Source organism: Sminthopsis crassicaudata, chromosome 3 (assembly GCF_048593235.1).
Source record: "Sminthopsis crassicaudata isolate SCR6 chromosome 3, ASM4859323v1, whole genome shotgun sequence".
In the NCBI taxonomy this organism is placed as follows: Eukaryota; Metazoa; Chordata; class Mammalia; order Dasyuromorphia; family Dasyuridae; genus Sminthopsis; species Sminthopsis crassicaudata.
Window position 1 is genome coordinate 566,117,949 of NC_133619.1, and position 13,457 is coordinate 566,131,405.

At 34.7% G+C, this 13,457-nt stretch overlaps 1 protein-coding gene across 7 annotated transcripts in view; it reads left to right on the plus strand.

Annotated features, from left to right (window-relative positions):
* FNDC3A (fibronectin type III domain containing 3A) overlaps positions 1-13,457 on the plus strand; it is a 190,754-nt gene that overhangs the window by 123,657 nt on the left and 53,640 nt on the right. For all 7 annotated transcript variants that reach the window (XM_074304750.1, XM_074304747.1, XM_074304749.1 and 4 more), the window contains 3 exons: positions 1,843-1,919; positions 4,181-4,418; positions 5,920-6,189. In XM_074304750.1, coding sequence (XP_074160851.1) covers positions 1,860-1,919; positions 4,181-4,418; positions 5,920-6,189 — 568 coding nt within the window. In that variant the 5' untranslated portion in view covers positions 1,843-1,859. The remainder of the gene's footprint in view (positions 1-1,842; positions 1,920-4,180; positions 4,419-5,919; positions 6,190-13,457) is intronic.

Below are 13,457 nucleotides of genomic sequence, written 5' to 3' on the forward strand. Positions count from 1 at the left end.
TTTTTTGTATTCATAAGAGATGTTACTTAGATTATAACTATAGTCTTATGGTTTTCACTATTTTCTTCAGTTTTAGTCAGAATTTTGCAACAAGAAGCCAAGAGTCAGCTGCAGGTTTTGTTTTAACTGACTGTATAGAGAGCTTCCACCTTTGACTGCGAAGTATATAAATAGTCTGATTTCTACATTGACCATATGGTAATATCCACATATAGAATCATCTTTTCAGTTGTTGAAAAAAAAGTGTTTGTTATGACCATCAAGGCATCTTAACAAAACTCTTACTAGTTTCTACCCTATTTTATTTTGTATTCTAAGACCTAATTTACCTGTTACTCCAATTATCTTTTAATTTCTTGCTTTACCATTCCAATCCCTTGTTATAAATGTGACTTAATTTTGGAGTATTATTTCCAGGAGATGTTGTAGATCTTCCACAGAATTGGTCAGTTTTGACTTCTGGCATTGGAACATAGAATTGTATTACTGCGATGTTAAATGGTTTGTCCTAGATTTGAACAGATAACATTCTGTCATATTTGAAAATATATTCTAGTTCTGCTTTTCTCAGTGTGAGATCTATTCTATTTCTTGCAAAGAATTCTTACCCATAGCGTATAGGTGTAGATAAAGATTATTTGAATTAAATTCACCCATTCCTTTCTTTTTAAATTTCTATGCAGTGTTTCATAGTTCCTCATCAGTTGCACCCATATCTGAATTTCTTTTTCATTTTGGTCTACTTCCTTCATAGTTGCTTCATAGCTACTTGTAATTGACTTCCATTTTTCTCCACTAATATATTGGATACTTTCCAATGTGAGGGGCTCATCTTTCTATACATTTCTTTTATCATTTTAGTATATTGTCCATTGATTTTCTTGGAAAAGACAATGGAGTGCTTTGCCCTTGCCTTTTTTTGTCAGAACTCTTCACTTTAATCTGTCCCACCTTGGGTAATCCTGCCCAGTATAACTCATACTTTCATTGAGCTATATAAGTAGCCCTTCCCTCACAACAATGCAGTGATGCAGGATGGGGATTGTACCAAGAAGTAATACATTTTAAAAGTATGCCAGAAAGCATAAATCACTATAAAAATGCAAAATAAAATAAAACTATTATAAAATAAAACTATTTTTCTTTTATGCATCTCTAGATAAGACTTGATATGAAAGAACTTGAGCAAAAATATGGGCATTTAGCTATCTTTTCTATGAAAAGGTCACCAAAATCCTACAGAAAGCAGCTCCTGTGTTACAGACCTCATTATTACCATTACCCTCTGGGCCTGACACACATAAAGAGGGTTCCAAAACTACTTAGTGTTCTATAGATTAAATCAATCCTGCTGATTTTTTTTGCATTTAATTCTGCTTCTGTTTTTGCTATTTTTATTTTTGTCATCTACCTGGATTTATTCTGCTCCCAAAACTCTGACCCCAAAACAAACACTAATATAAACATTTTTTCAACAACCAAAAAGGCAACCCTATGGCCAATGTAGAAATCAGATTGTTCATATAATTTTATAGTCAAGCGTAGGAAAAATTCTCTAAAGAGTCAGTTAAAACCAAGCATAAATAATTAGTTTTTTGTTTTTTTTTTCCCAACCAAAAGAGAGCCACTGTATAATCACATCCCAGAGTTTACTTTTGTGGTGAGTTATACATAAGAATTATTTTAATCCCTTTTAATTGTCATTTTAGGTATTCTTATACTGTTTAAATGTTTTCCTTTATATTTGGTATAATTAGTGTTTATTCAGAACATACTTTAAACTGTTTAAGTCCTCAATTTGTTTAAAAATATGTTAAAATAATATTTTTGTAACCTATATAGGTCCTGCTCAGGTTCCAATGATGTCCCCAAATGGTTCAGTGCCTCCTATTTATGTGCCTCCTGGATATGCTCCACAGGTAAGGACATTACATTTCTACATACACATGCACAGTAGTCATGGGGAAAAAAACAAAAAAAAACAAAAAACCTTTGCTTTAACTTTGGAACTATTGAAAAAAAATGTTAGTTTATTAAATCACGCTAGCTGTTATTTGGATGGTATTGAACAAGTTTACTGTTTGTAAACAAGTTTACATTTACTGTCTCTGGACTTCATTTTGGTCCACTTGACCTCTAAAATTCCTTCCAATTTTAAATCTATTGTTTTATAATAAGCATTATTTAATATACCTGTTTTAAGATATGTTTTTCTTCCCTGAAAACATTACTCATTTGATTTTAACATTTGGGAAGAAGATGATTGTGAATGTTGGTTTTCAAATATTATGTTATTATCTTTAATAATAATTGAAAAAACTGTACCTCTGATGTTCATTTGTTTTCCAATCTTTTGCCCAACGTTAATACTAGATTTTAATACTAAACCAGGGAAGAAAAATCTTCTCAGACCATTTCAGAGTTTTTTTTCATACTAGATGGTTTTATTGAATGTATTGAAGAAAAAACTGAATATTCTTAAAATAATCATATGTCCAATCTGTCATATATGCTTTAATATGATTTTTTAAAAAATATTAAGCCTTTTATTTTATAAATTTTCCTATTTTTGTTATGAACAAGCTAAAATGTGGTTATTGAGACTGCTCATGTTCTTGTGAAACTCTGAAAACTTAATTCTTAAAACTTAGTACTATTTTTTTTGACTCCTTGTAATGTCAGACAGTGAATTTGTATTTTTTCCCCACTAATAAGTTTGTATTTATTTTAAAATAATGTAGTGTTTCTCCAGTAAGGCAAACACATTTATTTGGAAATTAACATAATTTTGATGTAATTATTATAAGGAATTGTTAAGTTGTTTTTTAAAAAAGACTTAATTCACACACACTCAATTTTTGTTCTGCACATAAAAATTGATATTTTAAATATTGCCTCAGATTATTAATAGCAAGAGAAATGCAAATAGTTTCACTTTGTTCCCAGTAAATTGGCAAATATTACAAAAGATAGAAATAGTAAATTCATTGTCCAGGTGGAACTAACTGCACGAACTGCACTGACTGATACATTATTTGTGGAGCTTTAATTGGTCCAGCTACTCTTGAAAGCAGTTTGGAATTATGTAAGAACAGTCATTAAATTGTTTGTATTCTCTGAACCAGAAAAGAATTAAATATAAAGTAATTTATATTTAACTATTCTCCAGGACAATGATAACTGTTGCTATTTTTTTAGTTGCTTAGAGTTTGAATTCCTTTTAGTTATCTCTTCTTTTAGAATATTGTCTTTCTGGTTATATTTATTTCTGTTTGCCCTACTTAATTCATAGAAATACATTCTCAGAACTCCTTAAATTCATAATTTTCTAGTGCACAATATGTACTTAGCACAATACCTGATTGTTAGGTTCTTACTAAGTGCTAAGTCGGTACTTGACAATTTTCTAGTTCTGGCCTTTCCTGGGAGTTTGACTTGTGAATTCCTGGGGAAGAGCTTGCATGCTTGGGAGGAACAAGTTCATTGGTTGAAGTGGTTCTTCCCAGAAGCCCTTGCATTATCCCACGCCCATTCTCTGGGAGGATAAAGAGGGCAGCTCTGGAAGGAAAAAGTCAGTCTCTGCTCTAGACCAGGCTTGAGGGGGCTCTCTGCAGGAAGGGAAGTCACTTCTCTGGACGAGAGTTAGCGGCAACTTACATATTGTGAAAATTAATGGTATAGAGGACTAAATTTAGAAGTTCCCTAGGGCTACCTGTGGCTTTTTTTTTTTTTTTTTTTTTTTTTTGCCAAATTGCTATGGTCCAGTCTAGCTCCTCTGAAGGGCTCAGAATAAGTCCTTGTCAGGATAAGGAAAAGTCCTTGCCCCACATTGTGGACGCCAATATGTAACTGTGCTGTTATCTTCAGAAGCTGCCGATCAATCGCTCTCTGGGAGGAGATCTACTGTGTCAACTCAAATCTCTCAGACAGATTCTTCTTCCTGTAGAGAGTCGTTGTCTCCAGACAGTTGCCGCTAACTCTCGTCCAGAGAAGTGACTTCCCTTCCTGCAGAGAGCCCCGGTCAAGCCTGATCTAGAGCAGAGACTGGCTTTTTCTGTAATCCTTAGTTCTTCAGAAATTTTTATTTTCTGCCATAGCATATTTTAAAGAACCTGTTCAGATATTAAGGAGATACATAACTTAATACTTATCCCTTTTTTTTTTCCTTGGAACTTAAAAGGTTATTGAAGACAATGGTGTTCGAAGAGTTGTTGTGGTTCCCCAAGCACCGGAGTTTCACCCTGGTGGGCACGCAGTGATACACAGACCCCCCCATCCTCCTCTTCCCGGCTTCATTCCTCTTCCAGCTATGATGCCGCCACCACCTCGTCACATATACTCACCAGTAACAGGAACTGGAGATATGGCCACACAGTATATACCACAGTATCATCCTTCACAGGTATATGGAGATCTAGGTAAGTATAAACATGAAAGTTTACAAGTTCCTTTTTAAAAATATCCTCTCATTGAAGAATATTCATGCTATCTCTTTATTTTCTTCACTTGGAAATTCTTATATGCATAGTTACATGTATAACTATCACTTCAATCCATTACCAAGTATATATTGTATATGATTCATAAGCACTTTATAACTCTGAAAGTGCTCTCAGCTATCATAGTTATTTTCATTATTACCAGTACTTTGAGTTCAGCACTGAAAGGATGCTGGCAAAAGCATATCTCCACTCAGATATGAAGATAGGACTAATACAAATTAAAAATGAAAGCTAACCATGCATATTTGAATTCAAGAAGAGTGGGTTCAAATCCCATTTTTGCCATTGTCTTTGTGACTTTGGGCATACCGTTTCTGCATGAAAAATTAGTGGATTAGATTTGAGGAATGATAGTCTAGTTATTTCTATTTCATATGAAGAAGTAAAAGTCCCATTATAATGAAAAATTCAGTTTTAATTCAAGTATTTAGGCATATAAGAAAGAAATTGAAATTATCCCTGGCCTCAAGGAGTTTACATTCTACCAAGTTATTATACTACAATAGGATTCTGAAAAATGAATCCATTTCCAGAAACCATATTCTTCCTTAATCTTGGTTTCTTATTCTCCCCTCCTCTAAAATTTTTTTTTTTTTCCCTTTAGCCTTACTTCATATCCTCTTATTTGTCTCCTTTTTACTGCCAGTTTTCTGGAAGCAATAATTAGTACTTGCTGAATCCACTTGCTTTTTAACTGAAGCCTTCTGTCCTTTGAAATATTATTTCTTACAAAAACACTCTTTAGAAATGGCTAGAAAAAGCTGCTCATGGTGTCTTTATTGCCAAATTGCATGAGTTTTCCAGTCGTTCTTGAGTCCTGCATTTTTGATACCAGTGACCTCCTTTGAGTTCCCTGATCCACATACTCAATAAATCTCTAATGCACAGATTATTCCTCTGTCTTGGGTTCTGGATCCTCTTTCCTGCCCCACCCCTGAATGTGGATACCCCACAAGATTCTTCTATCTCTGCTCCTCAATTTCATTGATCTTTTTTGTATAGTAAACAAGTCAAAAATCTCTAACCCTTACCCCTTCTCATAATTCCAGACTCACCATTTTGCACCTGATGGTCCCACAGTCACCTCACATTTATCATATCCAAATCTGAACTCTCAGTTGAAACTTCTCCCCGCTTTTTTTTCTTGTGATTGAACTATTGTCTCAGTTACCCAGACTTGTACTTTCATAATTATTTGTTTCTTTTTTCTTTCTTACCTTCTGCAAGCAATCATTTGTGAATCCTGTTGATTTTATCTCTAAAATAGCTTGTAGAGATTTTATTTATATTTATGGTTGTGGTGATATGATTTTTATTTATCTATCTTTTTATCTGGTAAAATTTAGTGAAATGCTTTTTTCCTGCTTTTGTAAGTATTTTTAATGTGATTTAAATTTTTGTTTTTTCTCATTTCTAGATTCACTCTCTACACATGGTAGATCTAACTTTAGAGATGAAAGATCTAGTAAAACTTATGAGCGTTTACAGAAAAAATTAAAAGATCGACAGGGATCACAAAAAGATAAATTGAGTAGCCCACCATCATCACCTCAGAAATGTCCTTCTCCTACAAATGAACATAACGGACTTATAAAAGGACATAATGTGAGTGGTTTAAGTACAGGATCAACAAAGAATAAAGCAGGAAAAGGGAAAGTTGTCTCACAAGTGGATACAGAAATAGAAGGTAATCAAAATATGATGTTTTCTTGTTGCTGTTTGATTGTTTTTCCCCCTTTCTCACCTTTTATTTAACATAGTGAAACCTCATTCTAATGACGTATTTATTTCTACAGAGGCAAAATAAATTGATAGACTAGTATTCCACATCTTTAAAAATACATAGTTTAGTCTTATTTGACCATAGTATGAGTCATATTTTACAAGGGAAACTTTACATGATTTCCCTCAAATGGCTCATTGCCTGTCCACAAGAGATTTGAATGAAAAATCAGATAAAAGAGAGACAAATCAAAATTCCATATTTGACTTCATAGTCCCTTTCATACCACTGATTTTGATTTCACCTCTTATGTTTATCCTGACTTTTCTTTTTTTCTGCCCATACCAATCTTCTGACTAGTCCCTTATACCTATTTCATTCCATACTTTATGCTTTGATATTATCTGCTGCAAATACTTATAGTAATATTTTCTTACAGCTTTACAAAATCTTTTTTCCCTATTTTCTTCTGATTTCTCCCCCTTAAATTCTCCTTCTTATGTGATCTTTTCCAACCAAGGAAGAAGAAAGTAATGATTTTCTTTTCCTACCCAGTACTTCTTGTTCTTTTTTAAAGGAAACTTTGAGCACTTATTCCTATATATTACTGAGTGTTATATAAAGAATAAATTAAACATCCCTATTTATATACTATGTGCTCAAGAACTTCTGAACCCTTTATTTTTGTTAGTTATTTATAAGCTTATTGGTCTTGAATTATTTCATGATTTGTTGTGAAATTCTTGTTCTATATATTCTAGCTATGCTTCCTCCTGTTTTGATTTTTGTTGTTTTTAGACATTTACTAATTACTTGCAAAATGCAAGAAACTCTTTTGGTGTGAGAAAACAAGATTGAAATAAGGCAGACTTCAATTAACTTATAAATTGTCCCAAAATCTTATTCTACACCAGTGTATATTTTTTTCTTTTGCATGGAATCATGCAAAACATATTTCCATATTAGTCATATTTCAAAAAAAAAAAAGAAAAGAAAAGAAAATCAAAGTGTGACTTCCGGCCAAGATGGCGGCGTGGAGGCAGACAGCTGCTTGAGCTCCTCGTTTTCTCTCATAACTTACTTCATGACAAGCCTCTGACTTAATGCTTGACCCAGAAAGAAATCCACAAATTATTACCAAGAGAAGACATCCTTGAAAGTCGCCAGAAAAGGTCTGTGTTTGTTCGGGGGAGGGTCAATCAGACTGGGCGCAGACTGAGGGCAGCCAGAGCAAGACAGGCAGCTCACACAGCTCAGACCTGAGGGGGAGGGGTGTGATCTCTGCCGTTTCTGTGAAAGGGCTTTTGCCCCAGTGTGGATGCTCCGTCTTGGCAGCAAGCCAGGAGCGGTGGAGAGGGTGTAAACACCGAAGGTGAAGATTAAAACCCCAGAAAGCCAGCGTCTCTCAGAGCCCGGCCACCCCCAACCCCCACCTGGACTGACTCGGTGCGTTCTCAGAGCCTCAGAGCGCAGACTCAGTACAGTCATTGCTGTTCTGTTAGTGGCTCTCTGCTGCCCTACCCCCAGTCTGTAGAGGAAGCCCATTAATACCATCCAGCCCTATCCCCCGCAAAACAGACCAATTGTTTCTCTTGTCAGTTTGTTTTCTTTGATTCCTACTCTGACAAAATGAACAAAAAATTCAAAAGGGCTCTAACCATTGACAGCTTCTGTGTGGAGAGGGAGCAGACTTCAAATGCTGAAGAGACTAGGAACAGAATGTCCCCAGATGTATCCCCTGGGAGGGATATAAGCTGCTCCTCAATACAAAAGAACCTCATAGAGGAAATCAAAAAGGCTCTCACAAGAGAGCTAGAAGAGAAATGGGAAAAGGAAAGGGAAGCTTGGCAAGAGAGCCTGGAGAAGTCATCCCATGCATTCAAAGACAGAATGGATAAAGAAATCAAATCATTGAGAAACAAGATTAGTGAGCTGGAAAAGGTAAACAACTCCAAGGAAAACAGGATTAGTGAGCTGGAAAAGGTAAACAACTCCAAGGAAAACAGGATTAGAGAACTGGAAAAAGAAATCAGCTCTCTAAAAAATAAAATGGATACAATGGAAAAAAATTCCATAGAAGATAAAAACTCAATTGGACAATTACAAAGAGATATAAAAAAAGTGAGTGAAGAAAATATATCATTGAAAATTAGACTGGAACAAGTAGAAATGAATGACTCAAGGAGAAACCAAGAGGGAGTCAAGCAAAACCAGAGAAATGAAACAATTGAAAAGACTGTCAAGTACCTTACCAGAAAGACAACAGACCTGGAAAACAGATCCAGGAGAGACAATTTGAGAATAATCGGACTCCCTGAAAAATGGGAGGAAAAAAAGAGCTTGGTCACCATTTTCGAGGAAATTATCAAAGAGAACTGCCCAGACGTTTTGGAAACAGAGGGTAAAATAGACATTGAGAAAATTCATCGATCACCTACTGAAAGGGACCCTAAAATCAAAACGCCAAGAAATATAATGGCCAAGTTCAAGAACCATCAGACAAAGGAAAAGATATTGGAAGCTGCTAGAAAAAAACAATTCAGATATGGGGGATCCACAATAAGGATAACACAGGATCTAGCAGCGTCCACATTAAAAGAACGCAGGGCCTGGAACATGATATTCCGAAAGGCTAAGGAACTTGGTATGCAGCCAAGAATAACTTACCCAGCAAGAATGAGCATCGTTTTCCAGGGAAGAAGATGGACATTTAACGAAATAAATGAATTCCATCTATTTTTGATGAAAAAACCAGACCTACATAAAAGGTTTGATCTTCAAATACAGAACTCAAGAGACTTCTAAAAAAGGTAAAAAGAAATCTTGAGAACTATACTTCTGTCAAAAAAATATGTAAAGAACATATGTACAATTTGTCTTAGAAACTAGAGGTGGAAAGGAGATTATATCATAAAAAAGTATAAAGTGGTGGTACTACATCTCATGAAGAGGCAAAGGTAACCTATTATATCTGAGAGAAAGAAAGGAGGGAGATGAACATAGCGTGTATCAATAGACATATTCGATTTATGGTGAAACTTCTTCCACTTCATTGAAAAGTGAAAGGGAAGGAGTAAGCTAAGGGGAAGGGAATACAGTAATTTCCAGGAAAAGTGATAAAATAAGGGGAGGATCTTTAAGGTGGGGGAGGGATCCTAAAAAGGGAGGGCTGTGAAAAGCAAGTGGTGTTTACCAGTTTAATACTGGATAGGAGGGTAAAAGGGAAGGAAAGGGGAAAAGCATAAGCAGGGGTTAATAGGATGGCAAGCAATATAGAATTAGTCCTTCTAACCATAAATGTGAATGGGGCAAACTGCCTCATAAAGAGGAAGCAGTTAGCAGACTGGATTAAAAGTCAGAATCCTACTATATGTTGTTTACAGGAAACACACCTGAAACAGGATGAGACATTCAAACTAAAAGTAAAAGGGTGGAGCAGAATCTATTATGCTTCAGGCAAAACCAAAAAAGCTGGAGTAGCCATCCTCATCTCAGATCAAGCAAAAACAAAAATTGATCTAATTAAAAGAGATAAGGAAGGGCATTACATCCTGCTAAAGGGAAGCATCAATAGTGAAGCAGTATCAATATTAAACATGTATGCACCAAGTGGTGCAGCATCTAAATTCTTAAAAGAGAAATTAAGAGAGCTGCAAGAGGAAATAGATAGCAAAACTATAATAGCGGGAGATCTCAACCTTGCACTATCAGAATTAGATAAATCAAACCACAAAATAAATAAGAAAGAAGTCAAAGAGGTAAATAGAATACTAGAAAAGTTTGATATGATAGATCTTTGGCGAAAGCTAAATGGAGACAGAAAGGAATATACTTTCTTCTCAACAGTTCATGGAACCTATACAAAAATTGATCATATACTAGGGCATAAAAACCTCAAAATCAAATGCAGTAAGGCAGAAATAGTAAATGCATCCTTTTCAGACCATAATGCAATCAAAATAACATTTAATAAAAAGCCAGGGGAAAATAGACCAAAAAATAATTGGAAACTAAATAATCTTGTACTAAAGAATGATTGGGTAAAACAGCAAATCATAGACATAATTAATAACTTCACCCAAGAAAATGACAATAATGAGACATCATACCAAAATGTGTGGGATACAGCCAAAGCAGTAATTAGGGGAAGTTTTATATCTCTACAGGTCTACTTGCATAAAGTAGAGAAAGAGAGGGCCAACGAATTGGGTTTACAACTAAAATTGCTAGAAAAGGAACAAATTAAAAACCCCCAGACAAACACAAAACTTGAAATTCAAAAAATAAAAGGTGAGATTAATAAAATTGAAAGTAAAAAAATTATTGAATTAATTAATAAAACTAAGAGTTGGTTTTATGAAAAAACCAACAAAATAGACAAACCCTTAGTAAACCTGATTAAAAAAAGGAAAGAGAAAAAGCAAATTGATAGTCTTGAAAATGAAAAGGGTGAACTCACCACTAATGAAGAGGAAATTAGAACAATAGTTAGGAGCTACTTTGCTCAACTTTATGCCGATAAATTCGATAACTTAAATGAAATGGAAGAATACCTTCAAAAATATAGCTTGCCCAGATTAACAGAGGAAGAAGTAAGTAGTCTAAATAGTCCCATCTCAGAAAAAGAAATAGACCAAGCTATTAACCAACTTCCTAAGAAAAAGTCCCCAGGACCAGATGGATTTACAGGTGAATTCTACCAAACATTTAAAGAACAACTAACTCCAATGCTATGTAAACTATTTGAAAAAATAGGGATTGAAGGAGTCCTACCAAATTCCTTCTATGACACAGACATGGTACTGATACCTAAACCAGGTAGATCGAAAACTGAGAAAGAAAACTATAGACCAATTTCCTTAATGAATATTGATGCTAAAATCTTAAATAAGATATTAACAATAGACTTCAGAAAATCATCCCCAGGATAATACACTATGACCAAGTGGGATTTATACCAGGAATGCAGGGCTGGTTTAATATTAGGAAAACTATTAGTATAATTGACCATATTAATAATCAAATTAATAAAAACCATATGATCATCTCAATAGATACAGAAAAGGCATTTCATAAAATCCAACATCCATTCCTACTAAAAACGCTTGAGAGTATAGGAATAAATGGACTATTCCTTAAAATAATAAGGAGCATATATTTAAAACCTTCAGTAAACATCATATGTAATGGTGATAAACTAGAACCTTTCCCTGTAAGATCAGGAGTGAAACAAGGTTGCCCACTATCACCATTACTATTCAATATAGTACTAGAAACTCTAGCCTTGGCAATAAGAGCCGAGAAAGAGATCCAAGGAATTAGAGTAGGAAATGAAGAAATCAAATTGTCACTTTTCGCAGATGACATGATGGTATACTTAGAGAACCCCAAAGACTCTGCTAAAAAGCTATTAGAAATAATTCAGAATTTTAGCAAAGTCGCAGGATACAAAATAAATCCACATAAATCCTCAGGATTTTTATACATTACCAACACAATCCAACAGCAAGAGATACAAAGAGAAATTCCATTCAAAATAACAGTCGATAGTATCAGATATTTGGGAATATATCTACCAAAGGAGAGTCAGGAATTATATGAGCAAAATTACAAAACACTTGCCACAAAAATAAAGTCAGATTTAAATAATTGGAAAGACATTCAATGTTCTTGGATAGGCCGAGCGAATATAATAAAGATGACAATACTCCCCAAACTAATCTATTTATTTAGTGCTATACCAATCAGACTCCCAAGAAACTATTTTAATGACCTAGAAAAAATAACAACAAAATTCATATGGAAGAATAAAAGGTCGAGAATTGCAAGGGAACTAATGAAAAAAAAGTCAGAGGAAGGTGGTCTAAGTGTACCTGATTTAAAGCTATATTATACAGCAACAGTCACCAAAACCATTTGGTATTGGCTAAGAAATAGACTAGTTGATCAGTGGCATAGGTTCGGTTCACAGGACAAGATAGTGAATAAAAATAGCAATCTAATCTTTGACAAACCCAAAGATCCCAAATTTTGGGATAAGAATTCATTATTTGACAAAAACTGCTGGGAAAACTGGAAATTAGTATGGCAGAAACTAGGCATGGACCCACATTTAACACCACATACTAAGATTAGATCAAAATGGGTCCAAGATTTAGGCATAAAGAACGAAATCATAAATAAATTGGAGGAACATGGGATGGTTTACCTCTCAGACTTGTGGAGGAGGAAGGAGTTTGTGTCCAAGGGAGAACTAGAGACCATTATTGATCACAAAATAGAACATTTTGATTACACCAAATTAAAAAGTTTCTGCACAAACAAAACTAATGCAAACAAGATTAGAAAGGAAGTAACAAATTGGGAAAAAATTTTTACAGTTAAAGGTTCTGATAAAGGCCTCATCTCCAAAATATACAGAGAATTGACTTTAATTTATAAGAAATCAAGCCATTCTCCAATTGATAAATGGTCAAAGGATATGAACAGACAGTTTTCAGATGATGAAATTAAAACTATTTCCACTCATATGAAAGAGTGTTCCAAATCACTATTGATCAGAGAAATGCAAATTAAGACAACTCTGAGGTATCATTACACACCTTCAGATTGGCTAAGATGACAGGAACAAATAACGATGAATGTTGGAGGGGCTGTGGGAAAACTGGGACACTGATGCATTGTTGGTGGAGTTGTGAAAGAATCCAACCATTCTGGAGAGCAATCTGGAATTATGCCCAAAAAGTTATCAAAATGTGCAAACCCTTTGACCCAGCCATACTACTACTGGGCTTATACCCCAAGGAACTACTAGAGAAGGGAAAGGGTCCTGTATGTGCCAAAATGTTTGTGGCAGCCCTTTTCATAGTGGCTAGAAGCTGGAAGATGAATGGATGTCCATCAATTGGAGAATGGTTGGGTAAACTATGGTATATGAATGTTATGGAATATTATTGTTCTATAAGAAATGACCAACAGGAGAAATACAGAGAGGCTTGGAGAGACTTACATCAACTGATGCTGAGTGAAACGAGCAGAACCAGAAGATCATTATACACTTCAACAATGATACTGTACGAGGATGTATGCTGATGGAAGTGGATTTCTTCAACATAGAGAAGAGCTAATCCAATTCCAATTGATTAATGATGGACAGAACCAGCTACATACAGAAAAGGAACACTGGGAAATGAATGTAAACTGTTATTTTTACCTTCTGAATCCAATTCTTC